Source organism: Coturnix japonica, chromosome 20, assembly GCF_001577835.2.
Source record: "Coturnix japonica isolate 7356 chromosome 20, Coturnix japonica 2.1, whole genome shotgun sequence".
Classification (NCBI taxonomy): domain Eukaryota; kingdom Metazoa; phylum Chordata; class Aves; order Galliformes; family Phasianidae; genus Coturnix; species Coturnix japonica.
This window is the reverse complement of record NC_029535.1, coordinates 4,789,247-4,812,490: the sequence shown is the minus strand read 5'-3', so window position 1 is coordinate 4,812,490 and position 23,244 is coordinate 4,789,247. Positions and strand designations below refer to the sequence as shown.

The window sequence follows — 23,244 nt, the reverse complement described above, 5'->3', positions numbered from 1 at the left end:
TCAACTGACAACTCTGAAAGCTTTCCGTTAAATATAACGCTGTCCATCCCCCTGCTTTCACTGCCTGCTGTCTCAGCCCTTTGCTAACAGAACCTTCTCTCTCCTGCGACCCAAATCCTTTTTAGCTGCAGTGGTTATCCAAATAAAGCTACTTTGCAATCAGAACAGAGTGTAACTGGGTTTGAGGGTGTGTATGAGATCTGCAGGCACTTCACATAGGGTGAGCACTTCACATAGTTCAGAGCTGCTTTAGGGACACTTTTTACATCCCAAAGTAATGTCACACCACTGCACGCCTCCTAGAACAGTCTTCTATTTTCACTTACTGAAAGCAATTTCCTTCCACTCCCTGACCTAAGAGCCAACCTCTACAGAAGAGCAAAACGGAGGATGGTGCAGTACTGAAAAAGCTGTGATCGAAAATAACACCCAACCGCTGAGTCTACCAAGCATATCTTAAATCACTGCTTGCTTCCATCATCTGCAAAACTACTCAGGGCCGATCCGGAGCAATGCTCAGAACCAGCACAATCCTGCCAGCTTTGAGTGCAACAATTGATGTATTTGGACAGAAAGCCAGCAGGCTTTGTGGCACTTGTATCATCTTTATTTTCTATTAATTTTGCACGTTTTCTTTCCGCCACAGGCAACTATTTTGAGCCACAACCTACTTAGCTGCCTTTTCTCCAGCACTGAGTCATGATCCCATAAGCCTGGCACTGTTACAGTTGCATTGTGTGCAACCTCTCGGCGCTGCAGCTCTTCCTGGTCCTCACACGACAGGGGATGTCTTAGAGAACAGAGCAGGATTCAGGAGATTTCAGAAGAGAGCTGACATTTACAATAAGGATATGTCTATTTATTGCTCTGACATCAACAGCATTTCCTGCAGATTAAGTACATTAAATTGCATCACAGAAAGAATGTGACTTAAAACTGCAAAATGGACCTAGACTGAACAAAGAAAAATGCTTCAGAGATAGGAAAATAAAATGTCATTTGTATTTACTTTTGATTCCAAGCTTTTCTTTATTCAGCCTTACAATACCAGGAAGACGTGCTCTACAACTGCAGACCTTCAGGAAACGCATGACTGAGAAAGGGCATTTTTAGGAGTACTCCTTTCCCTTAATAGTCAGCTCTCCCGAAAGGCTCTTCATCTCAACCACTGGGCCATGTTAAAGCTCCAAAGCTTTACAGAAAAGTTGTTCATGTTGTTCCAAGGCACACGATACTGTTTGTGTTTTGTGACAGCCAGAGGGTAGATTAATACATCTTTCAGATCAAATGTTACAACACAGTTACCTGGAATTTCAGGGACTGCAATCCATCCTGATGGTCAGTTGCATTTCTGGTCTTCCAACTCATAATCTCTTTATTCTCACTGTATACTTAAAGCACTCAGGAGCTTTATTTCCTTCCACGAGTTCAAACACATCAGGCAGTCCTGCTCCAATAAGCGAGACACGTTCTCTTTCCCATCTAAACTCCATGACAGTGATTGACCGACTCCTTTTAACAACAGTGTACTACGAGGTGGGAATCACAGCATCCTATTTCACCTAAAGCTTTGGCAAAACAGTTAAAGGAGGAGAAGACGCAAGGAGGGCAAGCATGCTTTGAGCAGAGGTAAAGAGCTACTGCTATTCCTGCAGCCCAGGGGGGGAGATGAAGCTGTGAAAAGACAAAAATCCTAAGGAACAGGTTGGAGTGAACAGAGATAAGTAAAGAGCTGGGACAGGCTGCCTGCAGAGGAGCTGCAGGGATACGCTTTAAGCTCCAGTGCTACTGGGCGTTATTTTCCTGAGGAAGGTGACCACAAATTGGTACTCAGAACCAACTGCTGATTTTCCAAGGCATGTAATACATCACAGCATCCCCTGCAGCTTTTCAATTAAAGTGCACCGTAGGGTATAACTGGGTGTTTCTCACATTGCCATAAATCACCAGGCATCAAAACAGAACACGAGATTCTATTATCTCAGCTGCTCCATGACCTGAGTTTCAGTACCACAGTGAAGCAGTCACAGAACAAGTCTGCTCTGATCAAAAACTCTCCGGCCCTAGCAGAGAATGTCTAAGGCACCAAGAGCAGGAGCAGCCTCATGCACGTCAGTCAGGCCAAATGCCAGTTACACTTCAATGTGTATTTGCTAATTTTTCATTGTGTGTATTTAAGTACTACGTCAGTAATACACTGGAGACAAAAATCCCCCTGCAAATTGTATGGGTATGGAAAGACAGCTCTGCAGAACAAGGGAAGCAGTGTCTGGAATTAACTACAATGTAGAAAAGCAATAGAATAAAATAAAATAGGCAAAACAAAGACCCAATCAAAACCAACCAACCAACACCCGCGTTTCACATGACTACAGTTGCTTGCTTTTAGAATCCATTGCAGAACTCACCTACAATTTAACAGTAACTGTTGGCAGCTGAAATAGAGGATCTGCCAGTTTGAGAGGAAGCACCAAATCCAGCTATTTGTACAAGTCTGCTGTGATACAGAGGCCACATTTTTAACTTAATGATAGAAGTTTATTTGGGGGAGTGAGGGAAGTCAGGTAAAGGTGATAGGAAATGCATGAGCAGAAAATCAGCAGTTTTGATTTCCAGTTAACTGAAAGCCAAAAGACACCAAGAAGAGGCCTGGAGCACAAGGAAACCTTGTAAGCCAACAGCTGGCACGTGGTCTCTGAGAAACACATTGTACAAGACTTCCAAACTCATAAGGAACATTACTGCACGGGAACTTTTCCATCTATTCCAGTGGATTAGGCCTCCACTTTGCTACAAAGAGCAACTGTTCATGTCTAGGTAACCAACTGCATGGCACACATTAGGAATCTTGCTTTTGTCAGGTGTTTTTGTTGGTTTTAAACCCTTTGTTTTTGAGAATTTGTGCCACGTTCACCTGTGGAAATACAGCGTGCTCAGACTGTCACCAATAATTCAGTATAATCTCAGATAAATCTGTATAATATTATATAAGTCAGAAAAAACCTGAGAGCCTGGATTGTTCAGGGAAGTGAAGGACAGCAAAAGTACCTTTGCAGACTCCAGAAACACCCACAAAGACACAAGCATATCGTAGCTTAAATACAGTCTGAGAATAGCCATGGCCTACATTATTTCCACAATAAACAGTTTGTATGACACTAATCTGAAGCACAGAGAAACAATGATGCAGTGATTGCATAAAACATCTGTGGAACTGAAGATAATATCAGCAAGCCTGCTGGTTTAAATAAACTGCATTTTCCCATAGCAGGCCTATGTAGCAAAGTTACATAAAGATAACCTAAAATAGAAACTTAAATCTAATGAAATGAATCAGAAAACCTTCTGGGTATATAATCCTTATTCACGATGCAAGTGGCTTGCAGCCTAGCTTAAGTCAAGAGGGAGCAGGCTTATAGTACATCAAAAGAAGGACTGCAAATTAATCTGCATTGTTCAAATATATTTTTAGTTAAACCCAATATGAGTTGATCAGTGCAAATTTCCCAGAGTCAGCTTAAAGGCAATTCATTGCAAAAGACAAAAGAAGGAACTTGATAGAAAATACATCGACTCCTGAAAAAGCTTCTTTCTGCGTGGCAATCTGTGCTTTCTGAGGCTGCAAAACAACTCGGGTTTGGCACTGAACGGAGTGGGAAGTCAAAGGAATCCAGCTTTCCTCAGAGGTGAGCCACAAACATGGAATTAACGTTGCTAAAACTGCTGCAAATACTTCCACGCATTTGCTGAAAAAGAGCTGAGGAGATGGTTAAAAAAAAACACAACAAAAATGTGCCAATGTTGACTGTGCATCACACCCTATTCAACTAAACAATCAACTTGGAGCCAAACACTGCACACAGATTGTCCCCTCTCATATGGCAGCTGTGCCTACAAACCTCTTTGACTTTCAACACTGCAACCATCACACAAGTTTTGCACAACTGCAACATGAGCAAACCTTTATGAAACAATAAAAGGCTCTGCAAGATCAAAACTACGCTAAATGTTTGGTACAATGAGCAAACCCATCCAATTTCATACCTATTCATTACACAACATTAGTGTTTTATTCAGTAGTGGGTTTCCAAACGTATCAGAAGCAGCCACAACTATGTGTGCAATCAAAATTAAGTAGCTTATTGACATTCACTGATAAGCAAAATAAATACTGCTTCAAGCAAACTGCTTTGCAGCTCTCAGGATAAACAATAAGTTTCATTCAATACCAGGCAGGCTATTAAGCGAGTTAAGCTAACATGTTCATAACACCAGAATTCCATTGTTCTGGAAGAAACATACCAGAAAGTATTTGGTTTTATGGTGCTAAATGCGTAAGATTAAAAAAATAAAAGTAAACACCCAACTCTCTCAATAGACTTGGGATTTTTTTGTGTGTCTAAAGTTGCAAAACATGGTTATAGTTACTTCATGTAAGGAGAAAGATAAAACTTGTTATTGAGGAGTTTCCTTTCCAAACACAGGTATCAATTTCAAGTCACAGACTGCTTAAGCTATTACATCTCAGGTTCATTCTCTTTGCTGCAGAACACGCGTACACCAACTTGGCACAAACCCTTGTCAGGTGTATTTAACACCACGTGAGATGTTCGCATTTCACAGTGGAGCTTCACACTGCTTTACCAAATGAACACTGGTGGCTGGAGTCCTCTGCAGTAGCTATCAGCAGTGCCATTAGGGGAGATCTCCTCTAAGGACAAAACAAGTTAAAAAAAGAAGAAAAGGACATTTGGATCATGCCTGGTATTTTAATAAAAATAGATAGAGGGAGAATTAACTTAAGGTCAGTTAAGGTCTTAAAGTGCAAAGGCCTCTGTCAGTTTTGGAAGATCTGTTCCTCTATTTCTTAATACGAGAAACAAATCCAACTTTGTATTTCTTTACCAACCAGTAACTCCTAGCCAAGAGCAGACCTTGTCCAGTATTAATTCTTTATAAACAAAATTTCTCATCACCTCCCAGCCATCAGCTGGTAAAGGCTGTCCAGCCCATTACCTTCTTCCTTATGGTTGAAAGCCTATATTGCCTATAGGCTTTATATATGCCTATATATATGTCTGTATTTAACTAGTCTGGCACTGAAAGAAAAATCCAAAATTAAAGAATATTATCGGCTATAACCGTATTTCTTTGAACTCAAAGGTACATTTGTGAGAGGCAGTCCAGGAGAAAAAGGTTTCAAGTACCAAACTCTGTACGTTGCAAACCAAGCTGCCAAACCTGTCAGCGCACCAAGAAGTTTTTGACTGAAATCATGGAAATACACAGTAGTGCATAGAAACATGAACACCCAGATCATGGTGAGAAAACACAAGGACACAAACAGGCCGTTGATAACAACACGCAGCCTTGAGTTCCGGTCTATGGATAAGCCTTCCAGCACAGCCATCTCCTCCACAATCATCAGAGTACAATATGAGAGCAGAAAGCAGTGCCCCGAGATATCAAAACCGTTCCATATCCCGTTGTTCCGATGGCACTCCTGCTTGGTGGTGTAGAGCTTCTGAGGCTCACTGAGTTTATTCGAGGTAAAGCACGTGCCGGTGAGATTCTCGATGTACATGAAGAGTTCAGTGCAGACATACCAGACGGCAGTGCCCACCAGCAGCGCGCTGAGACGCCGCAGAGCTGCCAGAATGCTCCTCGTGGGGCCGTAAAGGAACTTGCTCTTGGCAAACAGGTAAGTGGTGACTCCGATGAAAGGCAGCAGCAGCCAGAATGTCCATGCCCAAGCCACCTTGACAAAATACCTGCCAGAGAAAAGCCAAGAGAGAAACGTGCACGTGTGAAATTTCATAGGAGCCTGGAGGAGGGAGCTGGGGGCACGCGGCTGTAATTGAACTAGCAGCCTTTCAAGGTCATCATGGAGAGCTGTCTAAATTAGGAATATGATTCCCACCCTCTAAGTCAAGCATAGATAAAATCTTAACCCTCTCCCCATTATTTCTCTAGGGTCTCAAACCTGACTAATTCCTTCACTAAGCGCTTTAACTGCTTGCCAAGCAGCATTCCCTCGGACTTACAGCTTCATTTAGACTCTCAGCTGACTCAGTACAGCTGCTGCAATTGCCTTTACCCTACAAATCCAGTCAACTTTGCCTTTCTCAAACAACAGCTGCAAATAAAATATACTTGGCTTGCCACCCTGACCCTTGGTCTTCCCCTCCTCCTCCATCTCAAATCAACTTTGCTTTACAACCTTTCACAACCTTCATACTAAATCAGATACCCCAGTAAAAAGGGTGATTCTTTTCCCTAATCAGTTTAAGACGTTTTTCCTCCATTACCACCTCATAAAATCATGAAGTACCATAACCTCACAGCAGCATCCACTCCTTCTCTGTTCATCCAGCTGATGACAGCCCTCCTTCGGCACACACACATCCCCACACCTCAAAACGCACTCTCTGCCTTGACAGTTTTTGTTGTGACGTCTATAAAACAACAAGCAGACGAGGTGCAGCTATCCCGTTTAGCAAGACATTGCCTAATGAGTTCTGCCACTATTGCCCAACTATTTCTCTTCTCAGATCTTACAACACAGCAGGAACAAATGAACAAAGAGACCAACGCCTCCAACCTCCTGCCTCCCACCAGCACCTTCCAGCTCAGCCAACGGTGGCAAAGGGGAACAGAGCAGCCCCCTTCCATCGCCTTATTTCTTGAACAATAAAGAAAACAGAGGAACTCCAGCCTGTGACCAAGCTACAGACAGACAGACACAGTTTTAACTTACTATCGCTGCATCCAAGGCGAGAACAAGCACTAGCAAAGCACTGATGTTCATTCAGCTCCCCATTGGGACGCTTTATTAATTAATTATTGGGTGGCTTTATTAAGCCACCAGGGCCTTGTCCAACCCCCCTCCCCCCCCAAGGCCCGGCCCAGCACAGAGTCCTGAGGGCAGCACGCCACAGCCCCCAGCCCAACTCACACATTGAGCGCGTTGCGTTTGTTCTGCATGGGCGTCTCCGGCACCAGATCGCCGTCCTTCAGGGCAGACCCGACGAACACGAGGCCGAGCAGTAACCACGGCAGCCGGCGTCGCACGGCCTCGGCCACCAGCCGTGCCCTTAAGCAGCGGGCGCAGCGCTCCAAGCGCTCCATGTTGGCCGCCCGTCCCGCCGCTCCTCAAGGCCCCTCCCGGCCACCGTACGCACCGCGCCCAGCCCCGCACACCGACACAGCGCCCCCAAGCGGCAACCGCCGGTACTGAGCCTGACACAGCGTGCCGGGTGAGGGCGCCCCCTGCCGGACCGAAGCTTTAATGCATTGAGCTGTGAGGCGTTGGGGGGGGGAAGGACGGGGAAGGTCATGGAGAGGCCTGAAAGCCTTAATGACCAAACAGTACCTCACACAACCTCCTTCAGGTTGCAGACAGCAATAAGGGCTCCCCCGAGCCTCCTCTTCTCCAGGCTGAACCATCCCAGTGCCCTCATCTGCTCCCCATAAGACCCCACAGTGCTCAGACCCTTCACAGCCCCATTGCCCCTCTATGGACACAGGTCCCAATGTCTGCAAATCCATGGGCTGAAAGAGCAAAACGATATATCAAAATCGACTGACGCACAAGCAGCTCAAGTAGATGCAGAGTTTCAGCTAAGAGGGTTATCCAGGGTAAATGGCATTTGGCGATTCCTTACGTGTTGTTTTTAATAGGGCTGCCATGAGCGTGGTTAGCACTAATAGCCACAGCACTGTACCCCTGAATGAGAAAAGACAGGCAGCTGCGTTGACTCAGATGAGTCAGGATAACAAGGTCTGGGAGCAGGTTTCACATAGTCCAGCATTGTCTGCCTAAATCCCCTCCTGCGGGAGCACAGCTGCCTTTGGAACTTCTTCTTTGCTTCCCAGGTTGGAATCTCTGATCTCCAGATTGTTTTCAGTGCCTGTGAGCTGGAGATGGCAAGTTGCTTGGTTGGTTACTAATGAAGCGTACCGTGGTGTCTACCACATTGCAGGAGGATTTTGTAAGCTTGGCACCTGTTCCAGATGAAGGGAATTGATGGCATGGGCTGGAAATTTGTCTGTCTTCAGCTCAGCTTGAAACGTCTGAGGATTATCTCTATAAATCAATGTATTCCAGCAAACGCAGTGAGCAAAGCTCGACTGGCTTCCAGGTGTCCTGCAGATTTAGAGTGAATCTCTAGTTTCATGCCATGTATTTGCTGTCACATCCACCAGCCAAGGCCAACAGTCCTTTTGAGGAGCCGACTTGTAGCTCCCTTATTAAAAACACCAAAAAAAAAATAAATAAATAAAAAAAAATAAAAAAGGATTTAGGCCTTTTAAAACTGTAGAAAATGCTTTTACACATAACCAGGGAAGAAGATTTAATCTAGAAGGATTGCAGAAGGTTCCCAAAGAGTCCTCACAGACAACGGGTCAATTTGTGCCAGGTATAAGCAACACTAAATGGGGTTAGTTGTTTAGGTACAACAGATCTGGCTGTCTTTCTCTTCCTTCATACCTTTTCCCTTAAGCTCACCAAGTGCCAGACTCAAGCTGAAATCTTCCAGCCTATTTGATGAAGATAAAACAGCGGGGGGTTTTGTGATTGTTTTCTAGTTGAACAAGAAGTTTAATCTGAACCAAAGCTCCAAACAATTTCTTTTTCACTGAAAAATTACATTTTGCTGAAGAGTGGTTGATAAGCATTGCCCCTGCATGCCCAGTCACCCAAAGCCAAAGCTCAGGGTGCTCACTTGGATGTGCAGCACAGACATCACAGCAGCCTGAGCAGAGGTTTGAAGTGAGTTTCAAAATGCCTTGGAAGAACATCTTCACTCCTGAGCTGTGGAAACTCTGGGAAGGAATCTTTCCTGCTCATAAAGTTCCATGATTTATCCAGTGTTTCAGTATCCATCGGAGCAAGAACACAAAGCTGTTCTTCAATAAAACAATTTATTACTTAGAAAACTCATCTGATTCCAGCTATTCTGTTAATCATCTATTTCACTTGACTTCAAGCAGATCTGGCTTGCTGATGCAAGACAACACATGGATACCTTCTGCAGAGCTGAGAACTCTTGTCTGGAAGCAGACACCCCAATCTCAATGAGCAGCAGGTAGAAAAAGATTGTGACCTATAGCAGCTCTTGCCAGGAGCTGATGGTACATATATACCTAATACAGGAGCTTAAAATAAGACGTGAAGAAATTCAGACCTTCTTGCAAGTCAGTGACATTTCCCTCAGACTCTTGCTATAGCACTGTGACCTGCTGTCAATTAGATACTGAGTAAGTGGATCTCAGTATGCCACAGCAGTATTACAGCCTTACAGATACATGCATGAGGCCCCCCATTCACAAGCATTTCCAACTCACATTGGGTTTGCATGTTACAAGAAGGCAAGATTGTTATTGAAAAGTTAGTTAGTTACACCTTCAAGCCATTCACAGAGCAAGTTAATGGGGTTTAGTTTTCCAGCCATTTGATAAAGCCCAATGGGAGCTTTATCAAGCTGTCCTCGTGGTTCCAACTGAGCTGCTCAGCACTGAGGAATAAACTGTAAAAGTTTGGCAGTTTGATGTGGAGAAATACCAAGAAGTCTGAACTAACTTCTCAACAACAGCTCAGTCAGTTTAAGTCTCTTGGATGTGGTAAATAGGACCTCTAGGCAGCTTTCTATGGCAGCAACTCTTTAGCAACAATCAATCATGGAGATGTGAGCAGCATTCACCAAGGAAAACATGGTGCTGGATATGCAGATACCATTGTGTTCTTGGTACTGCACTGAGACAGGAGGGCAAGCTAGGGAGAGAGGTCTCCCAGGTCCAAATGAGGGGTCACTCCACTAGTGACACAATGGTACCTGCATATCCAGCACCATCTGCCTGCTCTGGCATCTGCCACCATCCCCACACCACTTTGTGTGCACACAAACACAAACCATTTGGAAGCCATGTGCTTTCAGTGGTTGTGCCACTTGATCTTTCCAAGCCTTGCTTGCTCTGTTTTCCTTGGTGAACACTGCTCACATCTCCATGATTGATTGTCTTTGAATTTGATTGTTAAGCGTGCTGGGATGTTTGCATGAGAGGTGCTACATAAGCATAATTCGCGCTGTATTTTCTTTGCCTAATAGAAGATTAAGCTTGAAGTTGAAGATAGTTTTGGCCCTTTGCTGAGACACCATCCTTCATCTCCAGTGCTTTGAACTCTTCAGCCTCCTCTATTCACTGTCAGCTTTAACAAGTATGCTTTGTTCCCTTGTGTGTCAGTGATGCCTTTGAAAGACAGCCAGGGCAGAGCTGCAGCAGCTCTCTTCACATGAGAGCATCCCATCACTGTTCTGCAGAACCAAAGGTTTCTCACCTGTGAGCAGGTGCTGCATTATTTACTGCAGAAAAGGTAAATCAAGAAAAAGTTGAATCAAGAAACAGAAGAGGAAAAAAATGGTCATTGACAACCTGTATGTCTGCTCAGATCAATGGGAAAGGTCTTCCCCAGCCTTGAAAGCCCAGACATTTTGGAAAAAGTGATGGAAATCAGTCCCAGGTAATTTCCATACAGACTTCACTACCTCCAGCACCAGCATTAAAGCTCCTGCAGGTCACACATCTCCCTTCAAACAAATAGAAAGGGAATGATCTTAGCTGAAGGGAATTTTCAGCACAGTTGGTGGTTATATCCAAAGATCAAAATATTTGGGGATATGGGGCAAAACGTAATAAAGAACCAATTCAGTTTTCAGTGGCACAAACTCGACTAGTGCTACAAATTAATACCTACTGCTAAAAATATTTATATTTCTTTGTCTGCGCAGACAGATTTCAACAGAGCAGACTAATGACAGGTTTGAATTTATGGAAGAGAATGGTCTGGTGACCACGGCCCCGAGCGTGGATTCAGAAGATCTGGTTTTAATTTGTGGCTCTGACAACCTCCCTCCACAGCCATGGGCAAGTTCCTTAACCTCTATATTTCCATATCCTGTGTAGGAAATGGAAGCAGATACATTTTCCTGCTTCCTGAATTTCTTTTGGAGATGTCACAGAAAGGGACAGTAACTGCCCAAAGAGCTTAAAAATAACCAGAGTTCACAAAGACATGAAGTATTCTTTCTACAGTGAGAATTAACCAGCCCGTTCATAGATGAAATGAGGATGAGATCTTACCTAAAAGCAGTCTGTGTAATTAACTATACATGCATTTGTGCATAGGATGCTCTTTGTCATCCTTATCTGTGATTACCCAACCTGGTAGAGCAGTGGTGATATTTGACCCAGACCACATTCACCTTTCTGCACAGCACACGATGCTCCCCTTTAGTGTTTGCTCCCAAACACCTTCATACATGAGTTAATTTGGTTCTCACTGCATCAGCTTTCAGTGGTATATGCTGTGCAGTTTTTTTCCCCTGCACACTTGATGGGTGGCACTCAAAGAAAACAGTTACTGGTAAGCGACTCCCATCCAGTCCGGTTAATAATATTCCTGGTTGTCACATGTGAGAATTATTATTTATTGTTTCCATATATTTGCTTCCTGTAATTATCAATCATAGATTAAACATCATGGAAAACTCACAACACCTTTCATGAAGTCCTTTGAGGGTGGCCCCTGAGCTACTGAGCAAGGCCAGCTGCATTTTATTATTGCTTTTTTAAAGGAAGAAGCCATAGTTTACTGGAACTGGTCAAATACAGGAAGAAAATGGCCTATACTTATTCAAATTCACAAACATGAACTTCTCAAACTTGACCGGTGCACTTTTAGCTCACGTATTTACATTCAGACGTAAAATTTAGAGATGGCTTTGTGTTAACTACAAGGACCACAGCTCCACGTTCCACTTTCTTGACTGGATAACTGGCACAACAAACCACATAACACAAGCTGTGGCTATTTTAGTCAGATACATAATTACTAATATTAAAGGCAAAGCTAAAAAATACATATACATAATATTTAATCTGTGCTTTACTGGTTTGCTTAATTATATAAGCGTCAGCTGGAAACATGCCCTGAAATTAATGATCACTTCAGTAGTGCCTTATAGATAAAAATACTTACAAAAAGAAAATCAAAGCGTATGTTGGCAAGTCAGTGGACTGAGGGTTGTCATAATCTCAGTTAAGATATTTGCATTATATGTGTGTATATACATAGCAAACTATCTGTTTGGTTCCTTACCTACTCCCTGCGCTCAGCAAACTGAGCACCTCCTGCTCATCTCATCTGCACTCTTCCACATTGGGCTGTCCCACATCTCAGCCTTCATCAGAAGGGGAATTGAGTTTGCTCAAATCTATGGGGTTTGTGTGACAATCAGCCACAGGTGCTGCCCAAAAGACAAGAGAGTAGAAGGACAGTAAGCATTAACACGAAGCTCTGAGTAATCCTTGGGATTGGGACAGTACTGACATCACACAGGACGCACTTGCCTGATGGAGAAGCCAGAGCTGTACCAGTATCCAGACACCAAGTTCATCTCCTGGAACACTGGGACCCAGTTTGCTCCGCAACAGGATGGGGTGAAGGTGTGGAAGGTGCTCAGCCCCCCTGAGAGGTGACCTCCTGCATGCAGGGAGGCAGCTGCTGGGTCTCAGCCTGTTCTCAGAATAAACAGCTTTCCAGCATGTTTTTCCTCCTAGCTTTAAGTCCTGTAAAAAATAAGATTAAAGCCAAATCCTGGTGTTTTAAATCCAAGTGTTTACCAGCTTCACTTAAAGCAGTAGGATTCTCTTCAGGAGTGTTTGTTTGTACAGTTCAAAGAAGCTACATTTCTTAAACACGAACCCAGCACAGAACACTTAAACACATAACCCAATCTCTATTGACACTATCAGAACTAGGAATAAACACACAAGAAGTGCATCCAGCCTTAAAAACACCCCTTCTATGGACCATTTCTTTAACACAGGCTCCAAAGAACTGGTATAACCATTCTTACCGTGGTGTTGCAAAGGAGGACCCAGGCAGAGGATGCAGGATGCCAGCACTGTGCCACAAGCAGCAACGTTCCCTTGTGCCCATCCCCAGGGACATCAACATCACTGCAGCTTTGAGTCCTGCTTCAAAGCTGTGGCTGGAACGAGGTTTCTGTAAACTTAGGAAAACAGGTAAATATTTGTCAGAGGTAATTAGGGTTCCTCATCACCTCAACAGTCATCTGTGTGGGACAGCCAGAGCAGCCAGCGGGCACAGAGCCTCTGTGGTTTGCTGAACCACTTCAGGAGGTGGACAGACACAAAGCCCTCTGCACACACTAAATTCACACAGACATCTCCTTCAGCTGCTGGTCTGGGCAAAGGGAGGTCCTGTCTTTGCATACAGAGCAGAGAAGAAGAGCAGACCTGCTCCTAGTGCTGCTGGTGTTGTTTGTAGCCTCTTAGCCTGTTTACTCCAGATTAGCATCAGCTGCTCTTCACAGATGCTGAGAGCACATCATGTCTCCCACCTGCAGGTTTTGGTGGTGGGTTTGACACCCTTGGTGTCATAAGACAGAAAATCATATAAAACTTGCATAGATTGGTGAAGTTCTGCTTTCTGACGTCTTGAGGTGTCAGGTTTGGAGGCAGGGCTCTGCTGCAGGCACCACACAGGTGCTCCCAGACTGATCAGTACAGCACTAAAATGCCAGCTTAAATAGGAGCAAAGGGAAGGGAGAAACAAAAATGAGAGGAGTGGCAGATAGTGAAGCTGCAGAGGGATGCGGTGAGGCTCCTTCCTGCAGTCCAAACCCAGCTGCTGGTCACTGTGGCAATGCCACATTTCTGTCATTGAGACACATGAAGACAAGCTGGAGACAAGCAGAGGCTGTAGGCAAACAGACGAGGAAGCTCCAGAGCTGTAATGGAGACAAGGTGGGAACCACAGGGTGCCTTTCCCTCAGCTCCATTCCCACCTGCACTGCCACCCTTGTGTTTGTCCCGGGTTGCAGAGCAGCACAAACACTTCTGTGGTGCTCTGAGCTCTGTGCCCTGATGTGACAAAGAGCCAGCTCAGCAGTACTACATGAGCAGCAGAGCTGGCTGTGCCATGGTCACTTGCATGTGGTTTTGTTCAAGAGGGAGGACGAAGCTGCACAGAGCCCAGGAGCCTTCCTAGCTCCTGGCACAGACAAGGCCACACAGCACGGGTGTGTTGGCATAAGGCACAGACCTTTGTTCCACAGCCCGAGTGACACCCAGAGCAGCTGATGAACGGCAGGAATCTGCCCATGTGCAGCCCTTTGTACTTCAAAGCCTGATGTTGGGAGTCAGGGCTCAGCACAGCTGCCAGTGCCCAGGGCATCCCATGCAAGGTATTTATCCTCAGTACCGAGGTTTTCTGGGGTTTCCATGTTCATGCATCCCCTGATCAGAGGAGAAGAGACCCCAGGGAGGATAGATCCATGCTGGGAGAGACATGGAATGCACCCTTCCTATTTGGGATGTGTATAGTTAAAGCTCATGTCACTTAGAGCTCCTGTCTCTGCATCTTCCCACAAATGCTTTGGATGAGAGCTCTGATTTCCATTCCTGTATACCTCACATATGTGCTTGGCTCAGCCTTGGAGGTTGCTTTTTGGTCAGCTGAGTGCACACAAGCCCCCATTGTGCATGTTTTGTTAATAAACTAAAGCCCAAAAGAGGAGCAGCTGATGCCTGGGCTGTCCCATCACTGCTGTCACGGTCCTGGCTGCCAGGGCAGGAGCTGCCCAAGCTGTATTTGCAAGCAGTATCAGGTGGTGAGGACTGAGGAAATAAAGCAGAAAGGATCGTTTCCATCCTCATTTTCTGCTTTCCCAACCATTGTCCTGCTCTGAGCAAAATGGTCCTTGCGAACATCTACGTCTCTGCAGCTGAACCTGAGAAATCTCTTGCCTAGGCAGGCAGAAATCTGATGGCTCAGCTCCAGCCATCTGGACGTGGGAAAGCTTGGAAGCCCCATGAGAAAAGGGAGATTTCTTGGCAAAGATTCACAGACAATCTTTATGGGAGAGTGGAGGGCTGGCAATAGCAGGTGGCCGTCAGGCTGCACCCATCCTGCTGGCATAAGCCAGGGAGCCTCCAGGTGCTCAGGTACAGTAAAAGTGAGCAAAAATTGCTGGGAGGGGGTTCTTCTTTAGTGCCAGAAGCAGGCAGATACTGTAGCAATCCCACAGCCCTGGGAGCAGCTTGATCTCAATGTATGGGCAGGGGCGGTGGGTGCAAGGGCCACGAGGGCACAGGGACAACACAGCAGAGGAGAACCAGGAATAAGATTTCCCTGTGCAGCCCCAAGAAACCTGCCCGTGAGCCAGTGCTAGGTTCTCTGTTTCTATCTTAATTTTAGTCTTGGAGAGAAAAAATTGCACAAGCTGAGTACACAGGAGTTTCAATCAAGCTGTGGCATATACCTGTCCAAGCAAGAAAATTACACAGTGAGGCTGCCAGGGTGTCCTGACTTCACTGGGTGTGGGCCTTGGGGGCTGTGTTGCTGTAGCCCCCAACAGCAGCACTGCTGGCACTAGGAGCTGCTGCTCAACCTGTACTTCCATGCCCAGCATGGGTGCAAGAGCTGCAGGCAGTGGGCTAACAGATACTGGGGGAAAAAGAGCAGAAAATGGTCATGCTGTGGAGGATCTGATAGTGGCAGGGGATGGGGAGCTCCCACCAGGACTCTTGCACCAGAGTCATGGGACATAGGCTGAATATTGTGGCTATTCAAAGGACCGATGTGTTTCCTACCACTGAGCCCAACAGCTGAGCGTGCAGACACCAAGCAACAAGTGACTGAAACATCACACAGAAACACTCCCTGCTGCGTTTGTGAGACTGATGGCATCCACAGCAAATTAACTATCTTCTGAGTGGTGCTGAGAGCAGCATCCCCACGGTTTGGTAAGTGGATTTCTAAACTTAGCCCAGTTACTGTAAAATACACCTTTGCAAGAAACTACTGTCCGCAGCATCCAACTTCAGAGACATTTATTTCTAGAGCCTGCGGAAACATTTCTCACCTTTCAAAGGCCCCAATTATTCCCTGGGGCTGGCAGAGCTCCTCAGCTCCATCCTCGTGGCATGGGGGTACCTTGGCTCCAGGCACACTGGGAGAGGTGGTTTCTGTAACATCCCTATTTAGGGAAGAGATCACTTCAGATCCTGTTAGCCTAAGGGTGTGCGCTTTGATGGAGGGCAAGGGGACACCACTGCCTCAGTGCCCCAAACAAGTGGTTTGCACTTTACTCCACAAAAGGTCCTGAGCTGTTAATACATCACCCCACAGGCTCTGGTAAATGCACACAGACTGTCTTGCTTCAGGCTTTCTCTGGTTCCTGTAAATGGCATTGCAAGGAATGGTGCAGCTGTCTGCGTACCGGCTGCAGTGGGACGGTTGAACTTCATCCCATTGGCATCAGCCCAGCAATCAGCCTGTCCACGTCCCTTTGTGGGGCCTCCCCACCCTCAGGCAGATCAAGTCTTCCCCCCACGATGGTGCCACCTGCACCTCTTTACTGAAGGTACACTCAATTCCCTCATCCAGATCATCAATAAAGATATTAAACAGGGCCAGCTACAATACCAACCCTTGGGGATCTCCACTCATGAGATCTCACTTCCTTCCAAAGTTCACAAGTAAAAGTGTGAGAGGTCAGCTTGGGTTTTCTTATCATGTAAAATATGGAGATCAAATCTTCCAACCTCTAAGTGAGGAGGAGATCTCCCTCCCGTGATCCAGGAGCAGTAAGCAGGTTTCTGATGTGTTTGACCACTGCATGGCTCTGGAAATGCAAAGCGTCACAGTCTCTTTTCCTGCCCTGCCAGGGTCAGCAGCAGGGCAGCCTTGCTTTGTTGCACCTGGTGAAGAGCAGAACCACCTCTGAGCCCAGGGGAGCCAGGCAGGTCTCAGCCCCAGCCTCACCCCACTCCATCCTGAATGGGAATGGCCCCACTGCCACCTCTATGTGTGGCTGCTGGAGGACACATGGACGTGCCTGAGGAGCCCTGCTATGTGCATCAGCCCTAAAAGCACCGGTCTGCATCCTTGCCGAGACTGCAAACCCAGTGATTTATCTCTTTTCTTTCCACTGATGCACATTAAAACGAGTTTGCCGGTGCTGCTGCTGCCTCCAGCTGAATGCGTGTGCTTCTTGGCTCCCTGCACACTGCTCTCTGCAGATGCCGTGTGCTTTGGCAGCCAGGCCAGTCTGGGCTGCAGGATATTACGCCTGGCAGGGACACAAGCCCCTCCAGTTCCTGGAATTCGGATTGTCTCGCAGAGTGCTGATTAAGCAGCACTTTCTCTCTACACCCAGGGCAAACCCCCTGTTGTCCCCAAGCAGGGCTGCTTGCAGATCGGCTCCTGCACAACAGCAGGAGTGCAGCAGGTCCACCTCCCCAGGCCATCACATCAGTGCACATCAAACCAGGGAAACAAGAGCTCAAATGCACAACTTTGCAGCCCATGGCACTGGATGATGCAGGTCTCTGTCTTTTGTGAAGTAATAAATCACCAAGAAAGCCTCCCAATAAAGCAGCCTTGATACCATTCCTAGGCTAGCTGCTATGTCAGATGCAGAAGCTGGCTCCACAGGGTGCAGGTTGGAACATCCCTCCAGCACATATCTCCCACCACCAAGAGCTGCTCTACAGGAGAGCAAATTCCACAAAAGCTTGAACAAAATGTGCACAGGGGAATATTCCAGCAGAGCCCCAGGGCAAGGAGAGGCTGCACTGGCATGAACACCTCTGCACTGGGGTGCTATTCCCACTCCACATGTGGGTGTGCTGCTCCTCGAGCCCCTGTGTCCCTTGGGTTGCAGTGTGGTTTGCTGGTGATGCTCAGCCTGCTCCAGGCTTCTTGCCTTGCAGCCCTGCCACTATGGTTACAAATGGTGCGCATCTGTGTTGGGAAGGCTTAGAGCATCCCCAATTGCAGGTTGCTGTGAACAAGCACAGCAGCAACCAAACCAGGGTCCCTGCAGCATCTTTGTCTTATCCTTTTCTCCTGCCTGTGCAGCAGCTTCCCCCAATTACACAGTGTTCACAGTGCTGGCAATAGCTGCAGCAGCCCCAGGGTCGCTCCCACACAGCACTGGGGTGAGGAGTCACCTTGGCAGCCCGTAATCACTACCAGCCTTTGGGAACAGAGCTTGGGATGCTACAGGGAAACACACCTGCTGCTGCAGGATGGTCCGTGCAGGACAGATGCCATGCACCCCAGTGACAGGGTCACCAGCATCCCACCCTGGGAAGGCACATTGCTGCCATCAGCTTGCACAGCACCAGGGTGGTCCCCTCATTGCTCCTGACCCAATGGGGGATGTGAGCACAGGGACACATCACGGGGAATCTTGTATCTAATCCTTGTAGATATCTCATAAAAACAACAACAAACATCACTAAAACAAACAGCTTTCCTTCTTGCCGGAGCGCCACACAGAGCTCTGCTGGCTTCTCCCTCCAGCAACGCGTGGGGCTCAGCAGCAGCAGCTGCGTGTGCAAGAGGCGTGCACCGAGAGCCGGCTATAAACCGCCCGGCAGAGCTCTCCCCAAACCTCAGCACGTTCCCGAGGGGGGACGAGTTAAGATGCAGGTTCTGCGTCACGCTGCCTCGGGCTGCCCGCCTGGCCGGGGTTAAATCTCTGGCACTCGTGTCCAGCGCAGGTTGTTTGCAAAGGCTGGCCCCGCGCGGTGCCGGGCTCGGCTGCGCTCTGCTCGGTGCTTTCAGGTATGTGGGCTGCGAGAGGGAGCGCTCAGGGATGCGATGGATGAGCAGATTCCAGCATTTCCCTTTGTATTTTTTATCCTGCTTTTGTGGGGGTTTATTTTTGCTTCCCCCCCAAGGGAAGGACTCAAGAAGGATTTCTTGCTGTTTTAAAACTTATTGTTTTGGGTGTTTTCCGTTTTGTTCCGGGTGTTTTCTCACCATACAGATGTTGCAGGGGATGGGGCAGGCTCTCACTGTGTGCCCCTTGGGAGCAGGTAGGTGGGATGGATGAAAACTGGGGCAGCTCCTGCACTGCTATCTCTTAAATAGAAGGAATTCTGCAGACAGCTCCCTGCTGCTCACAGAGTTACTGTGCCAAGCGAGCGGGAGCTGCAGGTTATCAGAGCTTCACTTCAAACACTTCTTATGAAAAGGACAAAGGAAAGGAAAGGAGCTGGACTTGATGATCCTTATGGGTCCCTTCCAACTTGGAATATTCTACGGTTCTATGAGTTCCCTCTTATTTGGAGCAATGGGATTTGCATGAGCAAATGCAAAGTGAAGCGATGCGGGTCATGTTTTCTCTTCCAGCAGCACAGTCCAGGAGCAGGGACGGGAGATCCACGCTGCAATGCCGCTGCTGCACTTGCACCTCTGCTTCACCAGCATGCTCTGCTGGCTGGCCCACGAGTCCAGCTCCTTGGTGCTGCCCAATGCCACCGAGCTCCTGTCCCCTCCGAGCAGCACAAGGACGGGTTCAGCTCCAGGTGCAGGGTTGCCCCGGAGCCGCCGCCGCCGGTACCTGTCCCCCCGTGACATGAATGCCATCCTGGACTATCACAACCAGGTGCGGGCACAGGTGTCCCCCCCCGCTGCCAACATGGAGTACATGGTGAGTGTGCATCGCCTGTGCCTGTTGTGTTGTGACTCTGTGCCCCTCCTGGGGATATTATGCATCCCAGGTGTGGGGCAGAGCACTGTATGCCCAGAGCTTCTCCCCAGGAGAGAGGTGGGAGTGGATACTGGGTACGACTGCTGCATGCCATGCTAAAGCTGGGGCATATGTTTGTCCCTTATCTCCCTGCCCCAGGGCTGGAAGTGGGGTTTTCTCACTGTCCCAGCAGTGCAGGGAGCTGCCATCCTCACTCGTGTCTGCAGGTGTTCTGGGAGGCACCGCAGCAGAGAGCAGAGCTGCTGGCAACACTGCAGTGCCCTCAGGCACCTGGGTGGGTCTGGACCAGCTCCTGGCAGCCTGAAGCACTCCAGCATGCCCACCCTTCCTCTAGCATGGGCCACAAGGGGCCAGGAGTTCCTGACATCTCCTGGAGCTTCCATGCCTCCAGGATGTGCTTCAGGTGCCTCTGACCTGCAAAGCTGCCACAGCTGCTGGTCCAGGGACACATGCACTCCAGTGACAGGATCACCAGCATCACACCCCAGGAAGGGACACCTCCATCATCAGCTTGTCCCCCTTGGTCTCCCCACTGTGCAGCTGGGGCAAAACCTTTCTGTGCCTGAGGGGTTTGCTGCTCACAGCTTGCCATCCAGACCTTTGGACAGATACGAGCAGGGGGACACATTCCTGTGAATCCCTCCTTGTAGCATCTCATTAAAACAAGCAACCCACAAAACAACCAGCAGCCACAGAGAGGCATTCCTGCCTGCAAACTCTGTGCCAGACACCCAGGGCATCCTAAAAGCCTGCCTGCCAAATAACTCTCCAAGGCATGAGGCTCATTCCCTACGTACTTCAGGATGGGTGAGGAAGCTTTAAATAATGCATGAAGGAAGCAGCTGTCCCAGCAGCAGAACAGGAGCAGCTCCTCGGTGCCCCTCTGAACATAAGGAGCGGGTTTCTCCTCTTGCCTCCCCCCCAGCAGCCCAACCCCCCCCCACCCTTCCCCTTTCCCTTACCAGGTATGGGATGACCGGCTGGCCAGGGCAGCAGAGGCGTGGGCTGCACGGTGCGTGTGGGAGCACGGCCCCCCCCAGCTGATGAAGTATGTGGGGCAGAACCTCTCCATCCACTCGGGCAGGTAAGGGAGGGTGGGGAGCTGCGTCCCACCACGCGGCCCCACATTCAGCTTTTAGGCTCTGGCGTAGCATTCATGCAATGGGATGCCCACTGATACCATAGCCTTCCCGTGGCAGGTACCGCTCTGTGGTGGACATGGTGAGGTCGTGGCACCATGAGCAGCAGCATTACTCCTTCCCGCATCCCCGCGAGTGCAACCCTCGCTGTCCCTCCAAGTGCAGCGGCTCTGTCTGCAGCCACTACACTCAGGTGAGAGCCCTGGCTCCCCACTGAGCAGGGGGTGTAGGTCCCTAATTAGGATGGGTGGGCAGCAGCACTGTTGCCCTGTGGGTGAGGATGGGGTTCCCCAAGACAAATGCATGCCAGGGTCCTCACTGCACTTGGGGCTGCAGCTCTGCTCCTTGCATACACTCAGGACCCAAATCTTGCTTCCCTCTGGATCGAGTTTGGTCTCCCGGCAGTTTGGTCTGAGAGCATTTTTCCCTCTGTTTCTCTTCATTATCCCACTAACACCTCAGAGGCTGCAAAGAGAAAAAAACAAACAGCCCCTTCCCGCCTTGGCTGGCCATGAATCACCTCCTGCGTGACAGAGTGGCTTTTTAGCACTGCCCGGCCCCATGAATGCCCCCCTTCATCCCACAGCGCTTCCAGCCAGAGCTGGAAACCTCCTGCTGCCCCTCTGCCTTGGGCCGACCCCTCCGGTGTTTGCACGAGTGTCTGGAGCACAGCTGTGCCCGGGGCTGTCTGGGCCACAAAATGCATGTTTATAGGGAGAAACTCAGCCTGCAGCGGCTTTAGGAGGGGCCTTTCTCCTTCGGGTCTCCCCGGGAGGGGTTTCACCTCCCTCTGTCCAGGCTGGCAGCGCTTCAGAGACAGCTCTGGGGATGCATTTGGGTGAGTTGGAGACATGACCTGGACTCGGCTGCTCCTTTGACTCAGGCGGTGCATCACAGCAGGCTGAGGGCACAGGAAAGGGATGCTGAGAAGTGTGTGTTTAAGCAGCGCTGGGGTGGGCATGGCACCACACACAGGCAGCTTGGTACTGTTGGAGTTTGCCTCCCAGACCCAGCGGGGCTGACAATGCTGTGTCCCATGCAGATGGTGTGGGCATCCTCCAACAGGCTGGGCTGTGCCCTGCAGGCCTGCAGCAATGTGCATGTTTGGGGCAGCACGTGGCGCCGCGCCGTCCTGCTCGTCTGCAACTACGCCATCAAGTAAGTGGGTGCAAACAGCCGGCCGTACTTGGTGCTGTGCAGGGAGTGATGCTTTTTCTCCTCTCCTCTCTTCCCAGGGGCAACTGGATTGGGGAAGCACCGTACAAGATAGGGAGGCCATGCTCAGCCTGCCCGCCAGCCTATGGAGGGGTCTGCTCCAACAACATGTGCTTCACAGGACTCAAATCCAACCAAGTGAGCTGGTTTTAGGATGGCGGCAGCGCTCCACGTCCCCCCGCTGCACACCATGGGGACAGGGACAGTAGGATTATTTATGGCACCACAATGCTTCTGTCCCCCCCAGCCCAGCCCTCCCTGTGCTGCTTTAGGCTTTAGGCAGGACACAAAGCCTGCTTTGGCCCCAGTTCTGCCACTCTGGGGGCTCTTTTTGGACACCCCTTGGGACCGCTGCCATCTCCAGCTGCTTCACATCTGGGGGGCACTGGGGGTGCTGGGGGTACATGGGGCTGGCAGGGCCCTGCTGCGCAGGGCTGGGTTGGGAGCCATGCAGTGACCAAACTGTCCCTTAGGGACAAGCAACTGGAACCCAGCATGACACCTCTGCACATGCTCCCCCAGATGTGCCCCCTCCCACCCAATAAACAGTCTGGAGATCCAAGTGCTCATGTCTGTCCTTTCTTGCCAAGCCCTTGTGACTTGGAGCCATGTGCTGTGTTTTGGGGTTACCCCAAATAGCAGAAAGGTGCAGGAGCCCTCAGCAGGGCTGTGAGCATGTGAGATGCTGAGCGCTTTGCTCCATCGTGTGGGAGAAGCCAGCAGTGCTGGGACACTGGGCACTGTGGGGACAATGGTGATAAAATGACAGAGGGTCACAGCTCAGGACCCCAATATGGGGTCTGCATCTACACACCTGGTCCTTGGGCATCCTCCTGGTTGTGCAGCCCAGCAGAGAACACAGATGTCCATGGGTCACCACGGACCATTGCAGGCCCCCCCACAAACCCCAGAAATGCAGCCAGCTTGCCCCGCTGCTCCCTGAGCACAAGCAGATTGTCATGCAAAGAAAACAGCAGAAACAGAGGGTGTGGGGGGAGGAATTCAGGGAGCGGAGATGGAGAGAGAGCTGCAAATGTCCCACACCAGCCGTGTGCTCTGGGTATCATCCTGCATCCCACTGCTCCCCAACCCAAGGTGACCTTCTGGTTTTGCACTGAGAGACAAGTCCTGAGCCCCATCTCTTGGCTGGGCTGTACCCCAGCACGCACCAGCCCAGCTCAGCTCATCCCCAGCCTGGGGCCACGTGGTTTCACCCTTGCCTGCCTTTCTTCTCCGTTGCATTCAGTGCCCACAAACCTCTCAGTGCCCAGGCACAGCAATGCCACAGCTCATCC

General features: G+C 48.9%; 2 protein-coding genes across 4 annotated transcripts; one reads left to right on the top strand and one right to left on the bottom strand.

The window, feature by feature from the left end:
- Window positions 1–2,524: 2,524 nt before the first annotated feature.
- Window positions 2,525–7,164, bottom strand: FITM2 (fat storage inducing transmembrane protein 2). Its single transcript, XM_015881664.2, has 2 exons — window positions 6,956–7,164; window positions 2,525–5,771 (listed from the first exon to the last, which is right to left on the bottom strand). Exons 1-2 carry the CDS (start codon window positions 7,126–7,128, stop codon window positions 5,129–5,131), a joined length of 816 nt encoding a protein of 271 aa, XP_015737150.1. The 5' UTR covers window positions 7,129–7,164; the 3' UTR covers window positions 2,525–5,128.
- Window positions 7,165–18,286: 11,122 nt separating this feature from the next.
- On the top strand, window positions 18,287–22,556 carry R3HDML (R3H domain containing like). 3 transcript variants are annotated; one of them, XM_032448577.1, is made up of 6 exons: window positions 18,287–18,664; window positions 19,238–19,535; window positions 20,561–20,679; window positions 20,795–20,927; window positions 21,777–21,892; window positions 21,970–22,556. In XM_032448577.1, the coding sequence occupies exons 2-6, from the start codon at window positions 19,275–19,277 to the stop codon at window positions 22,100–22,102; spliced, it is 762 nt and encodes a 253-aa protein (XP_032304468.1). In that variant the 5' UTR covers window positions 18,287–18,664; window positions 19,238–19,274; the 3' UTR covers window positions 22,103–22,556. The 3 variants fall into 3 exon arrangements, with proteins under 3 accessions (XP_032304468.1, XP_032304467.1, XP_015736946.1); XM_032448576.1 differs by having other exon boundaries at window positions 19,235–19,535; XM_015881460.2 differs by lacking the exon at window positions 18,287–18,664 and having other exon boundaries at window positions 18,878–19,535.
- Window positions 22,557–23,244: the final 688 nt, after the last annotated feature.